The sequence below is a fragment of the Vipera berus genome (assembly GCF_964194415.1).
Source record: "Vipera berus genome assembly, chromosome: 1".
Taxonomy (NCBI): Eukaryota; Metazoa; Chordata; class Lepidosauria; order Squamata; family Viperidae; genus Vipera; species Vipera berus.
The window spans coordinates 58,317,986-58,341,380 of NC_138202.1; the positions used below are offsets into that span (position 1 = coordinate 58,317,986).

The 23,395-nt window shown below is 34.7% G+C and overlaps 1 protein-coding gene and 1 long non-coding RNA gene across 8 annotated transcripts in view; one reads left to right on the forward strand and one right to left on the reverse strand.

The window, feature by feature from the left end:
* Positions 1-23,395, forward strand: part of HECTD1 (HECT domain E3 ubiquitin protein ligase 1) — a 71,336-nt gene that overhangs the window by 17,297 nt on the left and 30,644 nt on the right. For 4 of the 7 annotated variants that reach the window (XM_081339980.1, XM_081339984.1, XM_081339986.1 and 1 more), the window contains exons 6-25: positions 200-470; positions 1,009-1,085; positions 1,174-1,272; positions 1,766-1,880; positions 3,344-3,518; positions 3,939-4,077; positions 5,642-5,812; positions 10,057-10,279; positions 10,367-10,411; positions 12,485-12,748; positions 12,988-13,064; positions 14,389-14,523; positions 15,993-16,139; positions 18,576-18,670; positions 19,067-19,172; positions 20,576-20,710; positions 20,788-20,927; positions 21,265-21,588; positions 22,047-22,213; positions 22,665-22,841. In XM_081339980.1, the coding sequence (XP_081196106.1) occupies positions 200-470; positions 1,009-1,085; positions 1,174-1,272; positions 1,766-1,880; positions 3,344-3,518; positions 3,939-4,077; positions 5,642-5,812; positions 10,057-10,279; positions 10,367-10,411; positions 12,485-12,748; positions 12,988-13,064; positions 14,389-14,523; positions 15,993-16,139; positions 18,576-18,670; positions 19,067-19,172; positions 20,576-20,710; positions 20,788-20,927; positions 21,265-21,588; positions 22,047-22,213; positions 22,665-22,841 (3,082 nt within the window). The remainder of the gene's footprint in view (positions 1-199; positions 471-1,008; positions 1,086-1,173; positions 1,273-1,765; positions 1,881-3,343; positions 3,519-3,938; positions 4,078-5,641; positions 5,813-10,056; positions 10,280-10,366; positions 10,412-12,484; positions 12,749-12,987; positions 13,065-14,388; positions 14,524-15,992; positions 16,140-18,575; positions 18,671-19,066; positions 19,173-20,575; positions 20,711-20,787; positions 20,928-21,264; positions 21,589-22,046; positions 22,214-22,664; positions 22,842-23,395) is intronic. The other 3 variants (XM_081339981.1, XM_081339985.1, XM_081339982.1) reach the window with 2 other exon arrangements.
* Positions 9,243-9,494, reverse strand: LOC308666998. The gene is made up of 2 exons (XR_014026207.1): positions 9,440-9,494; positions 9,243-9,341 (listed from the first exon to the last, which is right to left on the reverse strand). It is a non-coding gene; the product is annotated as an uncharacterized lncRNA (long non-coding RNA).

Below are 23,395 nucleotides of genomic sequence, written 5' to 3' on the forward strand. Positions count from 1 at the left end.
TATAGTTGAGAAACAGTGACTTTCACATTGTTATTGTAATTACACATTGTAATTTCTCAGTATGTTAATTTAAAAAGTTAACCAGTTGCAATTGATTTATATATAAAAGCTTGGCTTTTTTGGGATGGTGATATAATCCCTTTCTCACTGGATCTTCTGAAGTTATATTTTTATTGTTCACATTTTCAATTATTTCCAGGATCTCCTAAGATCTGAGCTTCCAGATTCTATAGAAAGTGCATTGCAAGGCGATGAAAGATGTGTACTTGATACCATGCGTTTGGTAGATCTTCTTTTGGTATTACTGTTTGAAGGACGGAAAGCATTGCCAAAATCAAGTGCTGGGTCCACAGGAAGAATCCCAGGACTTCGTAGATTGGATAGTACTGGGGAACGTTCCCACCGGCAATTGATAGATTGCATTCGTAGTAAAGATACTGATGCTCTGATAGATGCTATTGACACAGGAGGTAAGCAAACTGTTCTTTTTCGATATAGGTTTTAGTTGACCAGGACTTTTTAATCGGACTGACTATACAGTGGTACCTCGGTACTCAACATTAATTGCTACTGGGAGGCGCGACTAAAAGGAGGTACTAAGGAGGTACTTTGGTACTAAAAAGGAGTACCAAAGAAACCATGTTACCCTTTGTTTCAGCCGGGAAAGACTTCCTGTCTGCTGTCCCTTTTCCTGTGTCAGGGACCTTCCCAACATGTCTGCCCTCTGTGGCCATCCCCCACTTCCTTTTACAGCGACCTTCCTGGCATGGCCTACTTTCTGCCCATTCCCACGGCCCTCCACTTCTTCCTATCACAGTGTGTTGAGTACCAAACAAACAAGTACCGGGACAACATTTTCGCATCAAAAAGTATCAGGGTACCACTGTGTGTCTTAATTTAAAAAAAAGAGTTTATAGGTTTGCATGATGTGCAGGATACAAGCTGAAAATTAATGTTTGTTGTGTTAATGTCATTAAATAGAGCAAGTTTTTTCCCCCTTCTCCACAGCTTTTGAAGTGAATTTTATGGATGACGTAGGACAGACCCTGTTAAACTGGGCCTCAGCTTTTGGAACTCAAGAAATGGTAAACATGGAATAAAATAATGGGGTTAACATTTTTTCATGGGGAGAATGTATAAATAAACCTAACCTGTTGTTCTTATGTAAAACAGGTTGAATTTCTCTGTGAACGGGGTGCTGATGTGAACAGGGGTCAAAGGTCGTCATCTTTACATTATGCAGCATGTTTTGGAAGACCACAAGTAGCAAAGGTGAATTTTATAGTAACCATTTGGCTATTGCTCTACTTTTTTAAATAATGCAACAATAGAAATAAATTAACCTACCAATGTTCCCTTCTAAAGCGAACCTAAATTTGATTTAAGTATATCAAATACTTCCTGTGATGTACAATTTGAAAGAATTTTGTTTTATTGATTGCTCATTCATGATGCACCTGTTCATTCAGGCTTCTCGTTTTGTTCACTGATAGGTTCCTTACCAGCTGTCACAATTACAGTGATTTAAATTTATTTTCATATATCATCTGAAATATCTCCAAACTCCATACTTTGTAATATGTACATTGCTATCACTGCCTCTCAATAAAAATTCCTTTTGAAACGATGCCTGTTTCAAGAGTTCTGCTTTCTTGGGAGGATTAGCTGAGGCAGGACCTCACATTAAGCAAGATCTAGTATTTTTCCGCGTGAAATTAAATCTTTTTCAAATAAAGTTTAGTAATAAACATTTGATTCCTTATAGACTCTTTTGAGACATGGTGCCAATCCAGATCTGAGAGATGAAGATGGAAAAACTCCTTTGGACAAAGCTCGTGAAAGAGGACATAGTGAAGTAGTCGCTATTCTTCAGTCTCCAGGTTAGTGTGAAAAGTTGCTAATCTATTTTTTCTTAACATTCAAGTTAAATATGTGAATATCAAAATGCATTCAGTTAGCATATTGTAAAATGTAATTAGACTGATTTGGTTATTGTTTATAGTTTGAAATACTGACTGTCCCAATCAGTGATATCTACCATTGCCTTGACAGTTCTGAAACAACATAGGAATCATGAGCCTTCATCTGGTATAAATCGTTGCATGATTTGAACTGTGAGGGGAAAAAATATGTTCAGCATAATTTGGGGAGGAAATTTTGTTAATTCAGTTTGACATTTCTGAAGCTGCAGTTCAGATATAGTAATACAATTGCTAGGCAACAGCATGATAATTGAAATAATGATATGATTGCCTTTTTATGGTACCAGTTGTCAAATGTATGAACTGGCTAATATGTATTTTTTTCTAAATATTTCTTTATTTTTTTAATTTATTAGATTTTATAACTGCTATTCTGTATTAGAGCATCTCTTTGCAGTGTACATATGACAAAGTATCTAAACATATAGTACCCATAATATAAAAATACAATTACAAGAATTAAAAATAGTAACAAAGCAATGTAAACATATGTATGGAATTCCCTCAAAATACTATATTTAAAATGCCCTCAGAAAAGTTCTGTTTTAATTTGCTTCTATAACAAAAATAATGTTTTTGATATTCATATTGTAAAACACCCAGTAAGAACTGGGAGTTGAGTGGCATATAAATTGTTGTTATTCTTCTTGTTAGTGTTAGTGTTATAACTGGTCTAGTTTCCTGGGAGAGGCTGTTCCACAGTGTAAGTGCCATTACTGAAAAATGTCTCCTTCTGATCTCAGTTTTTCTAACTTCACAGAAGTAAAGAACTAAAAAGTAATTTTGGGGTAATTCAGTTCCAGTCAAATTACATGGTATTGAAAGTAGCTCAACACCAAATCATGGAGAGCTTTATAAGTTAGAACCATTCTTTTGAATTGCACCCAGAAACAACTGGGTCTATATAACACAGGTCCCATAATGCAGAGATAATGTGCTGTTAGCATATAGGGCCTATTAACACAGTGATCACTGCGTTTTATACCAAATGCAGTTTCTGAGTCATCTTTAAAGGCAGTCCTGTTCAATCACTTTACAATAGTCTAATCGACTGGCACTGTCCACTGAGGAAGGCCTGGAACTACTGGAACACAGTTTCCTCAAGTCTTATAGCTGCTCCAGAAAAATAGTATGGTTGATAGAATCAGAAACTACTGAAAACTGAACCAGAAAGTCCAGACAAAGGTAATCAACTGGTGTAAGCAGGAGTGTTTCTGCCTTATACTCAACTCTGAATTCTGTCAGAAAATGGTGTGAAGTTTATTCAGTTCAGAATGTCTAAGTAGTTTGTACTAATCAGTACAACTAATCAAAATGCTTTTTATAAACCTTTGATAGAAATTTTTTTAAACAAATTGTAGGTGACTGGATGTGTCCAGTTAACAAAGGAGATGAAAAGAAAAAGAAAGATGCCAACAAAGATGAAGAAGAATCAAATGAGCCCAAAGGTGATCCAGAAATGGCACCAATATACTTGAAAAGACTGTTACCTGTATTTGCACAGACATTTCAGCAAACTATGCTGCCTTCAATAAGGTAAAAAGAAGAAAAAGGCTCTTTCATGGATGTGAATTGAAATATGCCATAAGAATCAGATTAATATTATTCTGACTAAAAAAACCACTTTCAGCTTACTGATTCTTTCTCTCAAATTACCATATTGTTTATGCTTATTGTTACCCTAATACTCAAGGTTGATTTTGAGTTGTCATAGCTTATATCCCAGTATTATTCTATAAAGGCATAGGAAGGTAACCTTGTGTGAGAAGAGAAAATAGCAATGGAGTGGAGCAATGGTATGGCTCTGAATAGCTCTTAACTGGCTGGTTTAAAAATCTGATTTCCATTGAGAGTAATATAAAGCAAGTAAATTGGCTTTAAATTCAAAATTTAGTATGTAATTCCCAGAAATATTTTTCCTCTTAATTTTAAAATATGCTATTTTCTCTTGTATAGAAAAGCAAGTCTTGCTCTCATCAGGAAAATGATTCACTTTTGTTCTGAAGCTCTTCTCAAAGAAGTTTGTGACTCAGACATTGGACATAATTTACCTACAGTATTGGTTGAGATTACTGCTACTGTTCTAGATCAAGAGGTACTTCATTTTTATATATTTTATTTTCTTCTAGCAATGTGCAAAACAATATAAATTTGAACGTGTCTGTTGTGAGTTTGAAAAAGGCAATTTCAATTATTTTGGAAGTATTTAAGCTTCTCAAATGGTCAAATAGTGTTAATATGAAACAGCTGTTTTATGCACAAAATTAAATTTAAATTCAAAATGTTTTGCAACTCATTTTTTGAATGTCTATAATTTTGTGCTATAAAAGTATACAGATTATATAGAAATTAATAATAAAATTTCAGTCACCTCCAATCAAGAAGATATATCTCAGTGAATTAATTTGGATTAATCCCATCTGAGGTATCAATTGAAAGTAATTTTGAGCAAGTTTCAGGTAGACCTCATTTAGTGGCTGTCTTGGGCATTTTGAAATTATGACCATTTGAAATTATGAACATGATGAAAAAGTAACTACTTATGACCTTTGCAGCATCTCTCTCAGTCACGTGTTCACCGATATAGTACTTTTTTTACCGTCCCTTGCAGAGAGATTGCTTAACAAGCAATCTGTTCTTGAGCTTTTTTTCTCTGTATCTCAGTGCTTTCCCAAAAGATGCTAACCCCAAGAAAACAAGCTCAGTTCTTTGCTTTAATTAGCCAGCTCCCTACTGCTACTGACAAGACTTCAATCACTTTCACACTTTCTGGCTTTGTTTACCTCCTAAACAGTCCAAAGTTGCCAGGCAAATAGCCACTGCTATCATAGTCCTTGCAATATCTATTCCCTACTGTGTATCTGTTTACCCTCTTCTAATCCCTTTCTCTCCAATGAATGTAATGTCAAGCAATTCCCCTCTTGCTAATTATTACAGCGACTGGGTAAACATTCCAAAAAGTGGGGAAAGGGCGGAAAAGGAAAGTTGAAGTAAAATCATCAGCACAGTTGTGGTTATGTGATTTTTCCACTTAATTTTTATTTATTTATTTTTTTAATTCCATTTATATCCCGCCCTTCTCCGAAGACTCAGGGCGGCTTACAAACTTAATGACTACTTAGGGACCAAGTTGCTGGTCCCAACTGTGGTTGCTAAACAGAGACTATCTATACCTTGCATATATCATATAAGAATGATACAAAAATACAAGGCTTGCCTCCAGAAATTGTGGGTCCACCATCACTGGAGGTTTTTAAGAAGAGATTAGACAACCTTTGTCTGGAATGGTGTAGGATTTCCTACTAGCGCAAGGGATTGGACTAGAAACCTCCAAGGTACCTTCCAACTCTTATTATTCTGTTTCGCTTGTGCAACTGGGATTGGTGTTACTTTCGTACTGCTTCCATGATAGATGAAACTTCTAGTTTTGTTTTAGTTTGTTGTGCAAAGAAGCCCAAAACCTTTTGATTTGTGTGCCCCTTTATACCAGAGTATTCCTAGCATTCAGGTTGTTAGAATAATCATTACTACCAGCTTGTTTAAGAATTTCTGTTTGTCAGTTTCATGTAATCAATGTTAATTTTTATGGTAATTTTAATTGTACATCAAATCATGAAGAAATTGCTGAGGAATTTTTTCATTCTGTGTTACTTTTGCAGGATGATGATGATGGCCATTTATTAGCTTTGCAGATCATAAGAGATTTGGTAGATAAAGGAGGTGATCTTTTCTTGGACCAGCTTGCTAGACTTGGTGTAATAAGTAAAGTATCAACTTTGGCTGGACCATCTTCAGATGATGAGAATGAAGAAGAGTCTAAACCAGAGAAAGTAAGAATTTAATCCAGTATTTAGCCATAGTTCTAATAAATGTTTGAAATTTTGAACTATTGAATTCAGTGACAAATGCAGAGAATTCTAGAAATGGCTTTGCTTTGCTTACAGGTAAAGTATCATGCAAGAGGGTCTGTATTTATGTAGCAAGATGTTCTCTCATATTTCTGTTTTGAGGGCAGGTTAGATTTTCAGAACATGCTTGGGAAAGTTTATTTCTTTAATTCTGATAAGTTGGTTCTAAAATGAACGGCACAATGTTATGTTACAACTCTGAATATTTGTCTGTGTGGAGGGGAACTATGCTGATTTAATAGTCATATTTTGAGGGAGCTCCATTGGAAAAGAAAATAATTCAGGCATTGCAGTTGTCTGCCTCAGGGTTAAACTATAGAACCCTAGGCTTAACTTTTAGTGATGAAATACATGCTGATTTGAAATAGAAATCTTGGAATTAGTCGTAAAGTCTGCTAGAGAAGCAGTTTATGCTGAGATAGTTTAATGTACCAAGCTTGTAAGGTAGAGGCAAGCAATTAATATAATATAATAAATATAATATAATATAATATAATATAATATAATATAATATAATATAATATAATATAATAAATACAATACAATACAATACAATACAATACAATACAATACAATACAATACAATACAATATTTGTTGTTGTTAGCTGCAAAATCGTGTCTGACCCATCGCGACCCTATGGACAACGTTCCTCCAGGCCTTCCTGTCCTCTACCATCTTCTGGAGTCCATTTAAGCTCACGCCTACTGCTTCAGTGACTCCATCCATCCACCTCATTCTCTGTCGTCCCTTTCTTCTCTTGCCCTCAATCTTTCCCAGCATTAGGCTCTTCTCCAGTGAGTCCTTCCTTCTCATTAGGTGGCCAAAGTATTTGAGTTTTAGCTTCAGGATCTGGCCTTCTAAAGAGTAGTCAGGGTTGATCTCCTCTGGGACTGACCGGTTTGATCGCCTTGCAGTCCAAGGGACTCGCAGGAGTCTTCTCCAGCACCATAGTTCAAAGGCCTCAATTCTTTGGTGCGCAGCCTTTTTTATGGTCCAACTTTCACTGCCATACATTGCAACTGGGAAGACCATAGCCTTGACTATATGCACTTTTGTTGACAGGGTGATGTCTCTGCTTTTTAGTGTGCTGTCTAGATTTGCCATGGCTTTTCTCCCGAGGAGCAAGCGTCTTTTAATTTCTTCACTACAGTCCCCATCTGCAGTGATCTTGGAGCCTAGGAAAATAAAATCTGTCACTACCTCCATTTCTTCCCCATCTATTTGCCAGGAATTGAGAGGGCCAGATGCCATGATCTTGGTTTTCTTAATGTTAAGTTTCAATCCAAGTTTTGCACTCTCTTTCTTCACCCGCAACAAGAGGCTCTTTAGTTCTTCTTCACTTTCTGCCATTAGAGTGGTATCATCTGCATATCTTAGGTTGTTGGTATTTCTTCTGGCAATTTTAATTCCAACTTTTGATTTATCTAGCCCTGCCTTTCTCATGATGTGCTCTGCATATAAGTTAAATAGGCAGGGCGACAGTATACAGCCTTGCCGGACTCCTTTCCCAATTTTGAACCAATCGGTGGTTCTGTGTCTAGTTCTCACTGTTGCTTCTTGACCTGCATATAGATTTCTCAAGAGACAAATAAGATGGTCTGGTACTCCCATCTCTTTAAGAACTTGCCACAGTTTGTTGTGATCCACACAATCAAAGGCTTTAGCATAGTCAATGAAGAAGAAGTAGATGTTTTTGTGGAACTCCCTAGCTTTCTCCATGATCCAGCGTATGTTGGCAATTTGGTCTCTAGTTCCTCTGCCTCTTCGAAATCCTGCCTGTACTTCTGGTAGTTCTCAATCCACATATTGCTGGAGTCTAGCTTGTAGGATTTCAAGCATAACTTTACTAGCATGTGAAATGAGTGCAGTGGTGCGATAGTTTGAACATTCTAATATAATATAATACAATATAATTAATATAATACAATACAATACAATACAATATAATCTTAATTTTTCTAAGTTCATTTAAAATATGCTGATTGGTAAATGATACAGTTCTGGTCCAAAAGCTACCATGTTAAAGAAAACTTAATACTCTGTTCTGTATGAACCCTAAAACTATACTGATTGTTTACTTTCCAAAAAGGAAGCTTTGCAAAATGCGTTGGTTTGTATTTTATAAATGTTTCTGCTTCTTAATCTATACATGGAAGAAAGCATATGAAAGATAGAATTGAAATATATCCATAATGTGCTTTTTAGATGTACTTTCTTAAATATATCATAGTGCTTCTTCAAATTATGGTTGCTTATTGAAATTCAGAGGTCTCGTGCAAGAATGTTGCCTGTAGATAATCTTGCTGTATTTTATCATTTATAACTGATTAGATAGAAATCTATATTATATACCGTAGTTTCCGGCGTATAAGACTACTTTTTAACCCATGAAAATCTTCTCAAAAGTCAGGGGTCGTCTTATACGCCAGGTGCTGAAAATTTAGGGACAGGGCTGGCTGGAAAACCTGGAGCGGATCTCCCATTTAGTCTGCGCAGGGAAAGCGGGACCAATTGGAGAAGAAGCTGCAGTCTGTGATTTTTTACAGGCTGGGGTCTGGGCGTCTTTTCTTCTAAAGTTGAAGACCAGCTGTAGTATATCCTAACTTGAAAGGCAGGTGGGGAAGGCAGCAGCCAGAACAGCGGCTTAGCTCTAAGGACACATTTGACTCAGGAACTGGGCGGGATGGCTGGAAAACCTGGAGCGGATCTCCCATTTGGTCTTTTTTAAAAAAAATCCCATTTATATCCTGCCCTTCTCCGAAGACTCAGGGTGGCTTACAATTTAAAGCACAAATCAATGTGCTTAGCAATAGCCTTCATTCTGTGTATATGCCTGTTTATTAGGGCTTTCACACCCCCCAGCAGCATTATTACAAAGTTAGCTTATTGCCTCCAACAATCTGGGTCCTCATTTTACCTACCTTGGAAGGATGGAAAGCTGAGTCAACCTTGAGCCTGGTGGGATGCGAACCTGCACTAATTGCAGGCAGCTTGTGTTACTTAAGGCTCTGCGCAGGGAAAGCTTTAGAGTGAATTAGGAAAAGTGAAAAAGTGAATTAGGAAAATAGGGAATGGTTGCTGGAATCAGGGGCTGCCACAAAGAAGAGGGAGTCAAGCTATTCTCCAAAGCACCTGAAAGCAGGACAAGAAGTAATGGATGGAAACTAATCAAGGAGAGAAGCAACCTAGAACTAAGGAGAAACTTCCTGACAGTTAGAACAATTAACCAGTGGAACAACCTGCCTCCAGAAGTGGTGAATGCTCCAACACTGGAAGTTTTTAAGAAGAGACTGGACAGCCATTTGTCTGAAATGGTATAGGGTTTCCTGCCTGAACAGGGGGTTGGACTAGATGACCTCCAAGGTCCCCTCCAACTTCTTCTTCTTCTTCTTCTTCTTCTTCTTCTTCTTCTTCTTCTTCTTCTTCTTCTTCTTCTTCTTCTTCTTCTTCTTCTTCTTCTTCTTCTTCTTCTTCTTCTTCTTCGTCTTCTTCTTCTTCTTCTTCTTATTCTTTTTCTTTTTCTTATTCTTATTATAGTTTAATCCACTTGCACTGTTTTATGTTTACATGTTTGATGACAAACAGCCTTATGTTTATAAGTGACAGTTTTCCTACTAAGCACCTGCATGTCATAAGCATTTGAATTAAAATTACCATATTAAAATCAAATCTGATGTTTTTTAATTTTTATTTGGTGTGCGTTGGAAGAGGGGTAGTCTTATACGGCGAGTATAGCCCAAACCCTATAATTTAACAGGAAATGTAGGGGGTCGTCTTATACTCCCAGTTGTCTTATACGCCGGAAAATACGGTAGCATAATATAGAGTGAAACATAACTTTTATGAACATGCTAATGTAATGTAATGTAAGTTTCCTTTTTCATTCAGTTTAATATTTACCAGTAAAAGGTTTCCCTTTTTCATCAATTTGTTATTTTTTATAAGTTATGTGAACATTTATGCTAATCTTTATGATACATGCATTTTGTCTGGTCTTTTCTCTAGTAGTTTTTTATTTATAGACTGCATTATAAACTTAGTAAAAACTGCAAATTTGTACTTGTAATTTTCAGAAAGTGCAAATTGAGTTAGTTTGCATTAAAATTGGTGTGTGTTTTTTAAAATATATGTACGTTCAAGTATTCTAATGATCTTGATTTACAGGAAGATGAGCCTCAAGAAGATGCCAAAGAATTGCAGCAGGGTAAACCCTATCACTGGAGAGATTGGTCAATTATTAGAGGAAGGGACTGCCTGTATATTTGGAGTGATGCTGCAGCCCTTGAACTTTCAAATGGAAGCAATGGATGGTTCAGATTTATTTTGGATGGGAAGCTAGCTACAATGTATTCCAGTGGTAGTCCTGAAGGAGGATCTGACAGTTCAGGTACAATCTCGTTCTCCAGAAATATTTTAAAGAGTTAATTACAAATTACTTTTTATATGTTTGATTTTGAGATGTTCTGTTTTACAGGAATTGCCTCCCTAAATAGTAAAGGATGTAAACAGGTGGAAGGTGGTCAGTGATGCTTTTGTCAAATTGGCATGTAACAGTAACTTCTAGTAACTCTGTTCAGTGAACATCGTAGTTTCATGTTTCATGTTTCTTTTCCATGCATACTAATATTAAACAATCATTAAAGATAATGTTTAAGAATGATAAACTGCATTCCAGGTACAGAAATTGGAATGATGTGGCTTGCATCTGGCTAGCAGAATGAAGTGCATGTATGTGTGATAAGTAGTATAAACTTCCTCAGCCAAACTGAAATTGTGACAGACATGCAGCAGAAATGTTTCATATTGAATTTTACTAAGCCATCTGTAATTTTTAAACTTAATAGATATTGCCTGCTGTCTCCTTTTAGTAGTTTTTTATAATTGCAACAACTAATTTTTAAATATTAGGAAATAATAAAAATAGTGTGCAATGGAACTATAGGTTTGCTGTAAAATAATTGAAGATTCAAATTCTCAGGAAATGACTTTTCCCATGATGTGAAGCTAAAAGAATACTGTGAGGATTGATTCTGAATAATTTTGTGTTTAGTAACTGAATTCAGTTTCAGAAATATTAGGAAATACTTTAATTCCCAAGGTGGTGCTGGTGTGTAAGTGTGTTTGAACAACCATCTAGCTCAGGGGTAGGCAACCTCGGCTCTTTTATGACTCATGGACTTCAACTTCCAAGCTTGCTCAGGAATTCTGGGAGTTGAAGTCCATGAGTCATAAAAGAGCCGAGGTTGCCTACCCCTGATCTAGCTTCAAGGCTAGTCCTATACTCACCTAGTACAGGAGACAGACTCTGCTAGACTGGCTGGAGCAGGGAATTAGTATGTCTGAATAAAATAGCTGTCTCACAATTTGGTACAACTATTCTAGTTCTGAGAAGTATTTTCATTACATTTTTGCATACTTCAAAATATGTTTTCAATTCCTTTCAGGTAGGGTTATGTCTTTGTTCATTCCATAGGTTGAGCTGGGTCCTTTATGCACTAAGCCAAAAACGAATGAAACCATAGTATGCCTTAGCCCTGTGTATGAATCTTGGCAAAAGTGGGAATCTCAGTGTTTTTCTGCGAGAGAAAATAGACCACCAAAAACAGTAAATTATAAACCCTTGAAAGGTTCCCTAGAAATAAAAAGCTGTGTAGTCAAAATAACAATAACAATCAACAATAGTCCATCAGCTTTTAGGTGGAAAACATAGGTGGGAGATCTTTATAGTATAGTAAGTAGATCACATTGGAAGCTGTTTATGTAGATCACATAATGCTGCTTTCCATAAACCAATCTTTGGGTGGAGGTGTTCAGTATAAAGGTTTTGCCTTAATGCTGGAAGTATATGTGTAGTTTCACATGTCTCCATTGTGCTACTAGTTCCTTGAATAATGGCGTGGGCTTGGATATGAATCATCTTTGTTAAGGTACTTAAATATAAGTATTTGGAATATGATTGAAAAGCCAAACTTAGTTGGACTGAATATTTTAATGACTGTTGAAGATAATGCAGTCTTCTGTAGAGTATATTTCATGGAAGCTAGTTTTTAAGATTTGTGCTGTAGTAAGTATATTTTTGTATACATACAAAAACAATTTATGCAATTATGCAGCATATTACATTTATATAGTTTGCTATTGTAGCAGATTAAAAAAAATCTAAATTCTTCTCACAATAAGTTGTCATTGTAAAATATCTTAGATTTTTTTCTTTTCTTTTCATTTCTTATCCAATCCAATCCTTTTTTCTTTCAGAATTTAAATGCTTCCTTTTAATATCAAACTGAAAAGTGGTGGGATTTCTGTCAATAAAAATAAGTTCTCAACTGCCTAATTTGGTTTCTTTGTTTTAAAAATAAATTGATCACATTTAATTTTTTTCAGAACATTTTCCAAAGCATGTAAATATTATGTTGACCCTCTTAAGTTTTATTATTGTATACTATTATATCATCTGATCAGTGTTTAAACAGTCCTGAGAACTTGAATCCAAAATCTAAATTTGCACTTGTTTCATGAGATACATTCTTTCATGGAAGCTAAATTAAATATGAAATTAAATATAAATTATTTTTTTATTCTTTTTAAATAGAAAGCCGAAGTGAATTTTTAGAGAAGTTACAACGGGCTCGGAGTCAGGTAAAGCCATCTACAACCAGCCAGCCAATTTTATCAGCCCCAGGACCTGCTAAACTTACAGTAGGAAATTGGTCTCTTACCTGTCTAAAGGAAGGAGAAATTGCTATTCATAATTCAGATGGTCAGCAAGCTACAATCTTAAAAGAAGATCTACCAGGTTTTGTTTTTGAGTCCAATAGAGGAACTAAACACTCATTTACAGCTGAAACCTCTTTAGGTGAGTATGCAGTTATATATAATGAAGAGAAAGATAGATGTTTGCAGTTGTCTGGTTTAGCAGCTGGATTCCTGTTCTCTGTGAGATGTATCTGGTTTGTAGAGAATATTGGATTAACAAATCCAGAATTATGTACATTAAGGGAAGGATTCTTGATTATGCGTGCTTCATCTGTACAGGAAACAACTATATTATATTGGGGTTCATTGGTGACCTGATTTTTAGCTGTTGTTTTTCAGGATCAGAATTTGTGACTGGTTGGACTGGAAAAAGGGGCAGAAAACTAAAATCCAAGTTGGAAAAAACAAAACAAAAGGTCGGGATAATTTCTGCCAATTTTAAATAGTTTAAATGTCTTCATTTTTAATTGCTTCTTATATATGCTGTTTGCTAGTCAAATATACTTCAAACAGTAAGCCTGCCTAAATTTTAAAAGAAATTAAATAGTAACTTCAGCTGTGAAAGAGAAGAAAACCTTACTGACTTTTTAAATAAATGTATACAATAACTCAGGAGTAGAGAATAGGGCTAAACTGACATAGTGCCTGTTACCATCACATATAACATATCTATATTAGTGGAGGTGTATATCAGCTAGGTGTATATTATCTGTTCCAGAGACATACTTTACCTGCAGATACCTGGCAAAAAGCATCAGAAATAGCAGAGCTTTCATACACCCATCAGAGTAGTGCTATAGCCATTTTGGGGAGGATTAGTTAGAGATAGAGATGCAGGGTCTGGTTCTGTTAAAAAAAAGAGATCTGGAAAAAAATTCATTGACTTGATTGAGAAACTATATTATAAATAACACCTGTAGAGCTCTGCATTTTCAATTTGCAGAAAGGATATGTACATTTTCCATCTGAATTCATGATGACTTTTACAAAAAATTTAAATGTATGCGCATTTTAAAAAATCCAGAGGAGTCTGAGATTGTTAAAAATATTTTATACTTGAAAAGCAGTCAAAGCTGTTGGAAGATCTTTACTTTTTGATTTTACCTTTTGCTTTACCACTTTTAATTTGTTGTTAAATTAAAATTGTTAAAGCAAAAGGTAAAATCAAAAAGTAAAGATCTTTCAACAGCTTTGACTGTTTTTGAAGTATAAAATATTTTTAACAATCTCAGACTCCTCTGGAAGAAGCATTCCACAGATGTTGATGATTTGACCAGCCTAGAAAAAGTGCTGCTTGTAAAATTACATTGGGACTCTAAATTGAAAATTTTTTAAAATTAATTCATATTAGAATTCATCGCTTACAACTCTTTGGAATCTAAAATTGGAATTCCTGGCTTATCATTTTCTGGAATCTAAAACTAACTGGTAGCCCTTCAATATTTTTAGGTGATTAGCAATTAGGAGTTTTAATTCAGATATAGCATGATCTACTTTTTATTGATTAATGTATCTTCTAACGAGAGGAGTTAAGAGCGATTGCACAGTGTGTATTAATATACTGATTATGTATAATCAGATTTCACTGACAGTTTGACTTATTGTTTGCTAAGTAATACTTTTCTTATGTACTACTTTTGTAAACAAAACATATCCAGAAACCTCAGAAAATTATTAATGTATATGTGAATGTATATACCATATATATATATTACTTATTTTGTATCTCTAAATAATCAGGTACGAACTATGGCCAGAGACTTATATGATGATCATTTTAAAGCGGTTGAAAGTATGCCTAGAGGTGTAGTTGTAACGCTCAGGAATATAGCAACTCAATTAGAGTCTTCATGGGAACTTCATACAAACAGACAGGCAAGTTTCATTAGTGAAATGAAATATTGACGAAGTTGTTTTTCTGTTGACATTCACTTGATTCAAATATAATTCTCCTTCTCAAACACTAGCCGTTTATTGCATGGGTTAGATATCTTGGAAATATCCCCGAGATAATTTTAATTTGAGAAATTAAAACTCCTGTTTCAAAGAGTCACCAGCCAACCCAGATATACTGAACAAATAGTGACCTATTTCCAGTGTCCAGTTTGTAATGTTTCAAAGAAAGTAATTGGATTGTTACTGCAAAAAAGAGAAACATTTCAGGCCTTGGTTTAGCATGAGGATGGCATTAACCACAGTGCTGATCTCTCGGAGGACCGGGTAAAGGTTTCATACTATTCTTCTCAGTTGTCTAAAGGTTTAAGGAGTAGGAGAAATTGTATTATAATCGTTCTCCTTCTTGAAGCAAGAGTTCTTGGGGAGTGGGGGGAATTGAACCCTAGCTCATTAATTGAGGGTGTTGAAGACTTCAGTTATACCCAGTTGTATATCTTGGCCTCTGGCTGAATAAGTAATGGTGATAAAATACTGTGTAGGTCTAGATGGGAAAGAACTGAGTGACATTCAGCCCAGCAAGATAGGTTTGTATGCCTGCTCTTTTTAGCAAAATTACATTGTTAAGTTTGAACAGTGTTTATTTGTTTATTACATTTATATGTTGCCTGACTCACAGTTATGCTGGATTTAAAATTTGGGAACTCTTGCTGACTCACAGTTCATGCATGAAGAGGAAGCAGCAGCTGTAGCCAAGACAGCCTTTATATAGCTTCATATTGTGTGCATGTTGTCACCTTTCTTGGAATGGCAGGCATTAATTACAGTCACTCATGTCTTAGTCACCTCTGTATTGGACTATTGTAACATATTCTACATGGAGCTGCCATGAAGAACATTCATGGACTATATATACACCTCATCTAACAACTTAAAGTGATGAGTACACCCAGAAATACTTGTTTATATTGTAAGAGGGACCTTGATAATTACTTAACAGGCAGTTGCTGCCCTAATTTCTCTGGAATAGCATCTGTCCACAGTGTACAGATGCCACCCTTTCTCTTGATTTTTAGAAAACTGGTGCAAACCTTGTTCTGTCAAGCCAGGAGGGTTGAATTGTTGTAACTTCCTCTTGGATCATGAAAAAGAGTTTTTTTCAATTAATGCTGTTTATGTTTTATTTATGATTCCTGGTTCTGTAGAATATCATGAAGTACTCTTTTTTAATTGATTATATGATTTTAATGCCAATATATTGGAGAGATACAGTGTAGCATTTTTATGATCTCTTAATACTTAATCTAAGTTAAATTTAGGCGGCACAAAATATTCCACATATTACGTATATACAGTAAAGACTGATTTTGTAGAATTCTTACGTGTAATTTGACCAGCTGTGTAGAATAATGTATCATTAATGGAAGAATTACTATTTCATTCTCTTTTAGTTTATTGAGGGAGAAAACACTTGGCGAGATTTAATGAAGACTGCTCTGGAAAATTTAATTGTCCTGCTGAAGGATGAAACTACAATTTCACCATATGAAATGTGCAGTAGTGGCTTGGTGCAGGCTCTCCTTACTGTATTGAATAATGTAAGTTTATTGTGGGACTAGTATAGTATAGGATTCGGAAGAGCAGAATCCAAATTTTCACTCTGCTATATAATATACTGTTGACCTTTGTCAATTATTTTACTACCAACTTGTTGGAAGAATGCAGAAATAATAACTGCCAACACCTTTTTTAAAAGGGTGGAATATAAATCTATTAAATAAAAATATAACTTCAATAGAAGATATGTTTAATTTTTTTTAAAAAATGAGCCAGGTTTATCCATCAACCACTATATCTGGCCAACATAAATTTCTAAGTATCTTAGGCAGTACAGAAAGTATTTATAACTGTGCTATAGAGAAGACGAGAAACGGGAATATACTTTCTCTTGCTTCTTTTCCTTGGTAAAATGTACCAAGGATTTTTGAAACATTCTGTATTAATCTATATGGAATGTTCAGTCCAAATACATACAGGTAGTCCTCGACTTACAACTATTCATTTAGTGACCATTTGAAGCTTGGCAACTGGCATGCATTTATGATGGTTGCAGTGCCCCAAGGTCATGTGATCAGCTTTTGCAACATTCTGACAAAGTCAATGGGGGAAGCCAGATTCACTTAACAACTGTGTTACTACCTTAACGACTGCAGTGATTCACTTAACAACTGTGGCAAGAAAGGTCGTAAAATGGGGGAAAAGTCAGTTAAATTTTTTTTTATTTTAATCCCATTTATATCCCGCCCTTCTCTGAAGACTCAGGGCGGCTTACAATTTAAGCACAAATCAATGTGCTTAGCAGTAGCCTTCATTCTATGTATAAGCCTGCTTATTAGGGCTTTCCCCCCCCCCAAGCGGCATTATTACAAAGTCAGCTTATTGCCCCCAACAGTCTGGGTCCTCATTTTACCTACCTCGGAAGGATGGAAGGCTGAGTCAACCTTGAGCCTGGTGGGATGCGAACCTGCACTAATTGCAGGCAGCTGGTGTTACTTAAGGAGGCATTAGCCCACTGCTCCACCAAGGCTCTTTTTAATAACAGTTAATAACTGTCTTAGCAACAGAAATTTTAGGCTCAATTGGGGTCATGTCGAGGACTACTTCTGTATACTTTAGTTTAAATTTTTAGTCTTTTTTATTCGTCCTGTTTTAGATAATATAATGACAATTAGGTTAGAGCAGGGGTCAGCAACCTGAAACAGTGAAAGAGCCACTCGGAACCAGTTGCCTCACAAAACGAAAAACTGGGAGCCGCAAAAAATGTGTGCACATGCGCGTACATGCGTGCATGTGGAGCCAAGGCGAGATATGCACCTACCCTGCATATTTGAATTGATTGAACTTTTTTTAGTCCCACTTATTTTATTTTTTTGGGACTGCACACGGCAGAGGACTGGGAGCCGCGGGTTGCAGACCTGTGGGTTAGAGCTATATGATTATTATAAAAACTACGGAGCTGTGTCAAATAAGTCAAATCTATATGGTAGGTCATATTTTTGGTATTTTTCATGAATACAGATGGCCAGGAATGTCTTTCAATTTGATTAATAGATTTAAGATAACTTATTTCCGGAGACTAAACATTCCAAGGCTTCCTAAATGACATAAGAAATAGTTTATGCCTGACATGGCTTTTGGGATCCTTTCAGTGCTAAAGAATAGTGAGATGAAAAGTCTTTCAATCTATTACTCCCAAATTTCCTCCCTGGAGTTGTCAAGCTAAATAAGCTCCCCTTCGTGCACATTTGACTGTACGCATGAAACACTGTTTATTTATTTATTTATTTATTTTATTTATTTTAATCCCATTTATATCCCGCCCGTCTCCGAAGACTCAGGGCGGCTTACAATCTAAGCACAAATCAAATGTGCTTAGCAATACAGTCCTAGTTAGTGGCATGGTTTGCACATTATGCCATGATGTCAGCAGCTAAAAGAAGTATATTGAGAAATTGGGGAAATGATATTCCAGATGTTAAGAAATGGCTTTTGGAAATGTGTGGCCTGTTGTGAATAAGACAATACTTTCTACTTATCAAAGAATGAAGCAATATGCACTACAGGCAGAGATTTTATGCTATTTTACAATAATATTTTGTAGTGACTGTTTTTCAGTATTTTATGGTATTACTAATAGCGATTAGTGATAATTTTAATATATAAAATAAATTATTTTCTTCTTTAGTTTTTTATAATTTTCATTTTATATTATTTTTCTTTGAATTTAAAACTTTTTATTGTTTCCTTGAGTATGTTTAGTGTTTTTTTCAAGATTTTGTAGTTTATAAAAGCATTGTGCAAAACACGTGAAATATTTATAATTGCCTGGGTTAACATACTAAGGCAAAAAACTCTTAAATTTTAATAGCATGATATGTGGCTCTAACCAATGTTCTGTTTGATGAAGATTCATTCATACTTAGTGTGTGTCCTGTTATTTCTTGCTAGCATTAAATAGTGTTTTCTTATCTTAGAATATGGATTACGATTTGAAACAAGACTGTAGTCAATTAGTGGAAAGAATAAATGTGTTCAAAACAGCTTTCAGTGAAAATGAAGATGATGAAAGGTAATTTAAAGTCACTGAACATATTACAAATGTATTATGGCATGATAAACATTTTATAATGTTCCCAACAGTAAAAACACATACTGAATTACATCATCAAAAATGTTTATTAGCCAATGATTGATTGAATTTGCCCATTTCTTAGAGCAGCGCTTTTCTCCTTTCCAGTATATATGGATTATTGCTACAGTTTCACATCCACTTTGCAGAGTACTGCCATTTAAAAACAACAACAAAACCCTTATTTTTGATTCCCCATGTTTAGCTATGCAAACAATATTTTCTAATAAATGTAGTTTGATACTTTGGTATGTTGTACACTGTGTCTACTTTGAATTCATTTTTAAAATATATTCTTCAAATATTTTATAGTGCTTGTTTTCTCTTTGTTCATAGCCGTCCAGCAATTGCATTAATTCGAAAATTGATAGCAGTACTTGAATCTATTGAACGGCTTCCATTACATTTGTATGATTCACCAGGATCATCATATAATCTCCAGGTAATTTTGCAGTCCTATGGACATCTGGTGCATCATATTGTAGATGAGGTTCTGTTAACAGATATATGATTTTAGATAGATAGACAGACAGACAGACAGACAGACACACACACACACACACACACACACATTTAAAGACAAACATTAAAATAAGTGCAGATACTTAACAATTAAAAACAAGGGATTTGATTGTGAAGGAAACAGTGGGGAAGCCAGGTGCAATTCCTGCACAAGTACATTCCATAACTTGGGAATTATTTGGGCCTCATTCTTACCTGCCAGCCTTTATAAAAAACTGATTTGGATGCTACAGCTGATAAAGTTTCAGATGATATAAATTTGCTCTTTTTTTTACCTAGAGTTGATATTTTTCCATTTATATAGTCTAGAGATGAGGCTAGGATCCTTGTCCTTGCCCTTTTTTTAATAAAAGATAAAGATTAGCCAGGTCAGTAGGCACATTGATGAATTCATATTTACAATCAGGTTAGATGCAAGAGAGTGGTGAAACACTTATTTTCCCTTTTTAAAAAAAAATCTGCATTACATGTTTTGGGTAATATTCAGCTAATTATCAGTATTTATTATTGGAGCATATGATAGAATCTTCCAGTTATGTTTGGAATAGATATGTTAGATCTGACTTGTTTGTTGTTATATTCTTTGGAAGAACTAGTTTGAAAGTGTTCTTGTATATTTTCCTGCTCTTCAGAAGATATTAGGAACTGTACTTACCGGTATCTTTCTAATTTATTTCCAGGCACAACTCAAAAATACTGTATTTTATGATTACATATGTAAATTGTAGGTTTGGGCTAAGTGTAGTCTTGAAAGTGTTGAAAGCAAATTATCATCAACAGAGTAATTATGAATTCTGCAATTGCAGGAGTTCTCATTCAGCTAAAGTGCCGAATATTCTAGATTTCATAGTATAGGGCAGGGGTGTCAAACTTGTAACGTCACATGATGTTGCGATGTATCGCAACTTTTTTCCATTGCCGGCAAGGGTGGGCATGGTTTCACTATGACGCATCCAGGCTGCGGGCTGACAGTTTGACACGCCTGGTATAGGGATTTAGGTTTTAGTATAGAAAAATATCCCCAATGAAAATTAACTTTTATAGGTTGAATTAAAGATGGGGCAAAGCTTCTTCCTTAAACTTTTTTGTATTATTTTGTCAGGATTAACTTTTCTTGTTCGTTGTTCATAAGCTGCATCAATAAAGAACAAATGTGTTCATTATTTCAGAAAAAGACATTACATCGAAACTATCATATTGATGTATGTGTGTAATGCGTACTGAAATTAGTTCTCAATTTCCAGTATAGGAATACTTGTTTTAATTTGAAATTGTAAGTTTCAGAATTCATTAAATTAAAGTAAAACTTTACATTTTCTATAGATACTAACGAGACGGCTACGATTTCGCTTGGAACGTGCTTCTGGGGAAACAGCTTTGATAGACCGAACGGGTCGAATGTTGAAAATGGAGCCTTTGGCAACAGTAGAATCTTTAGAACAATATCTTCTTAAAATGGTGAGCAAAGTCCTTTTCACTCATTTTGCAAATATCAGGTATTCCATGATGCTTTAGTAACCGTCATACTTTTTTAGGTGGCAAAGCAGTGGTATGACTTTGATAGAGCTTCGTTTGTTTTTGTACGAAAACTACGGGAAGGTCAGACATTTATTTTCAGACATCAGCATGATTTTGATGAAAATGGAATTATTTACTGGATTGGAACAAATGCCAAGTAAGATTTCAGGAATTTAATCAATTTAAACATATCTTTAATAGTTTTTATAAAAACAGTTGGTATCTATTACACTGTTCATGTGTTTTCACTTTATTCTTTTAAAGTTGGGAAATGTAAAAGATTAAACTGATTAAATACAATAATATTTATGTTTGAATTTAATTCTTTCATCAGTAACAATGATTAGTTTTACATTAGATTTGAAATGTAAAATATGAAAATATAACACTACATTTGCATGAATTATATAAAATGACTTTGAATTTGTTCTGCTTTAAACTTGTGGATTGTGATTCATATTCTTCATGATTATTAATGTTGTTTTTTCTTGTAGAACAGCATATGAGTGGGTAAATCCAGCTGCCTATGGGCTAGTTGTAGTTACATCTTCAGAAGGAAGAAATCTGCCTTATGGTCGTTTAGAAGACATCTTAAGCCATGAGAGTTCAGCTTTAAACTGTCATACTAATGATGATAAAAATGCATGGTTTGCAATAGATCTTGGTCTTTGGGTGATACCATCAGCTTACACACTGCGCCATGCTCGTGGTTATGGACGGTCGGCTCTCAGAAATTGGGTTTTTCAAGTTTCTAAGGACGGACAGAACTGGACTACTTTATACACTCATGTTGATGACTGTAGTCTAAATGAACCTGGGTATGTTTGTCTTTTGTTACATTTGCATGCTCATTTATATTAATTAAATTTAAAATACATTTTCTTTTTGAGTTTGTGGTAATACTATACATTTAGGCCAATAATATTATGAAACATTCTGAACTGACTAAATATATGAACAATAATCTCTGGTACTAATGAATTCAGGAATGTTTCTTACATTCTTGAACTTTTATGTGATTTATGGAAGTATTTATTATTTTGCTTCCTGATCTTAAGTTTCTTTTTTTTAATGGCTTTATACACTGGGTTATATTGTGAAGTAGAGTGGAGCAAGTGATTCCTTATTTTCAAGGTGCCTGGCTTTTAAAAATATTAATGCTTTAAATCCCAAAATGTAATTATTTTGTGTGTGTGTGTGTGTGTTTGCTCATTTGTCTATTTTTTAAAAAAAAGAAAAATCTGTAATTTTTGCTGCAATTTTCCCAAATATAAAGTTCAACGGCAACCTGGCCACTAGAGTCACCAAAGGATGAAAAACAAGGTTGGAGACATATAAGAATTAAACAAATGGGAAAGAATGCCAGTGGGCAGACACACTATCTCTCCCTGTCAGGATTTGAACTTTATGGCACCGTCAATGGTGTGTGCGAAGATCAGTTAGGTAAGCAATGTAAAGTAAAATTATCATTATTATCATTATTATCATTATTATTATTATTATTATTATTATTATTATTATTATTATTATTATTATTTGGGCCCCTAAATTGTGTATTTTCCCAATATTTGTTGATAGCCGTAAAGAGATTTTAATGTGACATAATCGGCTGGGTTGCATTTGTTGCATTTCAGCTACTTTGAGCCAATTTAGAATGTCTGATTATATATATATATATATATATATATATATATATATATATATATATATATATATATATATATATATATATATATATATATATATATATATATATATATATATATATATATATATATATATATATATATATATATAGAGAGAGAGAGAGAGAGAGAGAGAGAGAGAGAGAGAGAGAGAGAGAGAGTGTGTGAGTCAAAACAGGGTTTATAAACCAAGTTTCACATCTGTTTAGGAAAAGCAGCTAAAGAAGCAGAGGCTAATCTGCGAAGGCAGAGAAGACTGATTCGTTCTCAGGTTCTGAAATACATGGTTCCAGGTGCTCGTGTCATCAGAGGAATTGACTGGAAATGGAGAGATCAAGATGGTAGCCCCCAAGGGGAAGGCACTGTTACAGGTGAATTACATAATGGTAAGCAGATATTTGAATAACTTCCTCTTCTCAAATTACTATTAAAATAGTCTTGCATATTTAACTTATGTGAGTGGAAAATGTTTATTCAGAAATCATTGTGAAAACAATAATTGGTAGTGATAATTTGCTCATAAATCATTTCACTATTCCCTTTTCGGGTAAGCAACATTATGTGGAGTAAGGAAAGGAGAAATAAATAGAAAGCCAAAAAATAAAGATATGGGATAAGAATAAGAAAAAAAACTTAACTAAAACTAATTTACTCCAACATTCCATCTATCCATTCCTTTCTATTCTTAAAAAAAACCAGCATTGCTTTCCCACAATTCATGCACTGGTTCATACATTATCTTTTCTTCCTTAAACTTCTCACTTTTATGAATCTAATCAACTAATCAACTCCATCCAACTTTCTCACTATCCTTTTTATGATACGAATATCCTTTCCTCGTATATTTGCTTTGCAGTTATAATCTCATTCCTTCTCTCTATGTAGCTATACCACTTCAGTATATTCCTTCTCACTGTCATCATGAATCCCACATACTTCT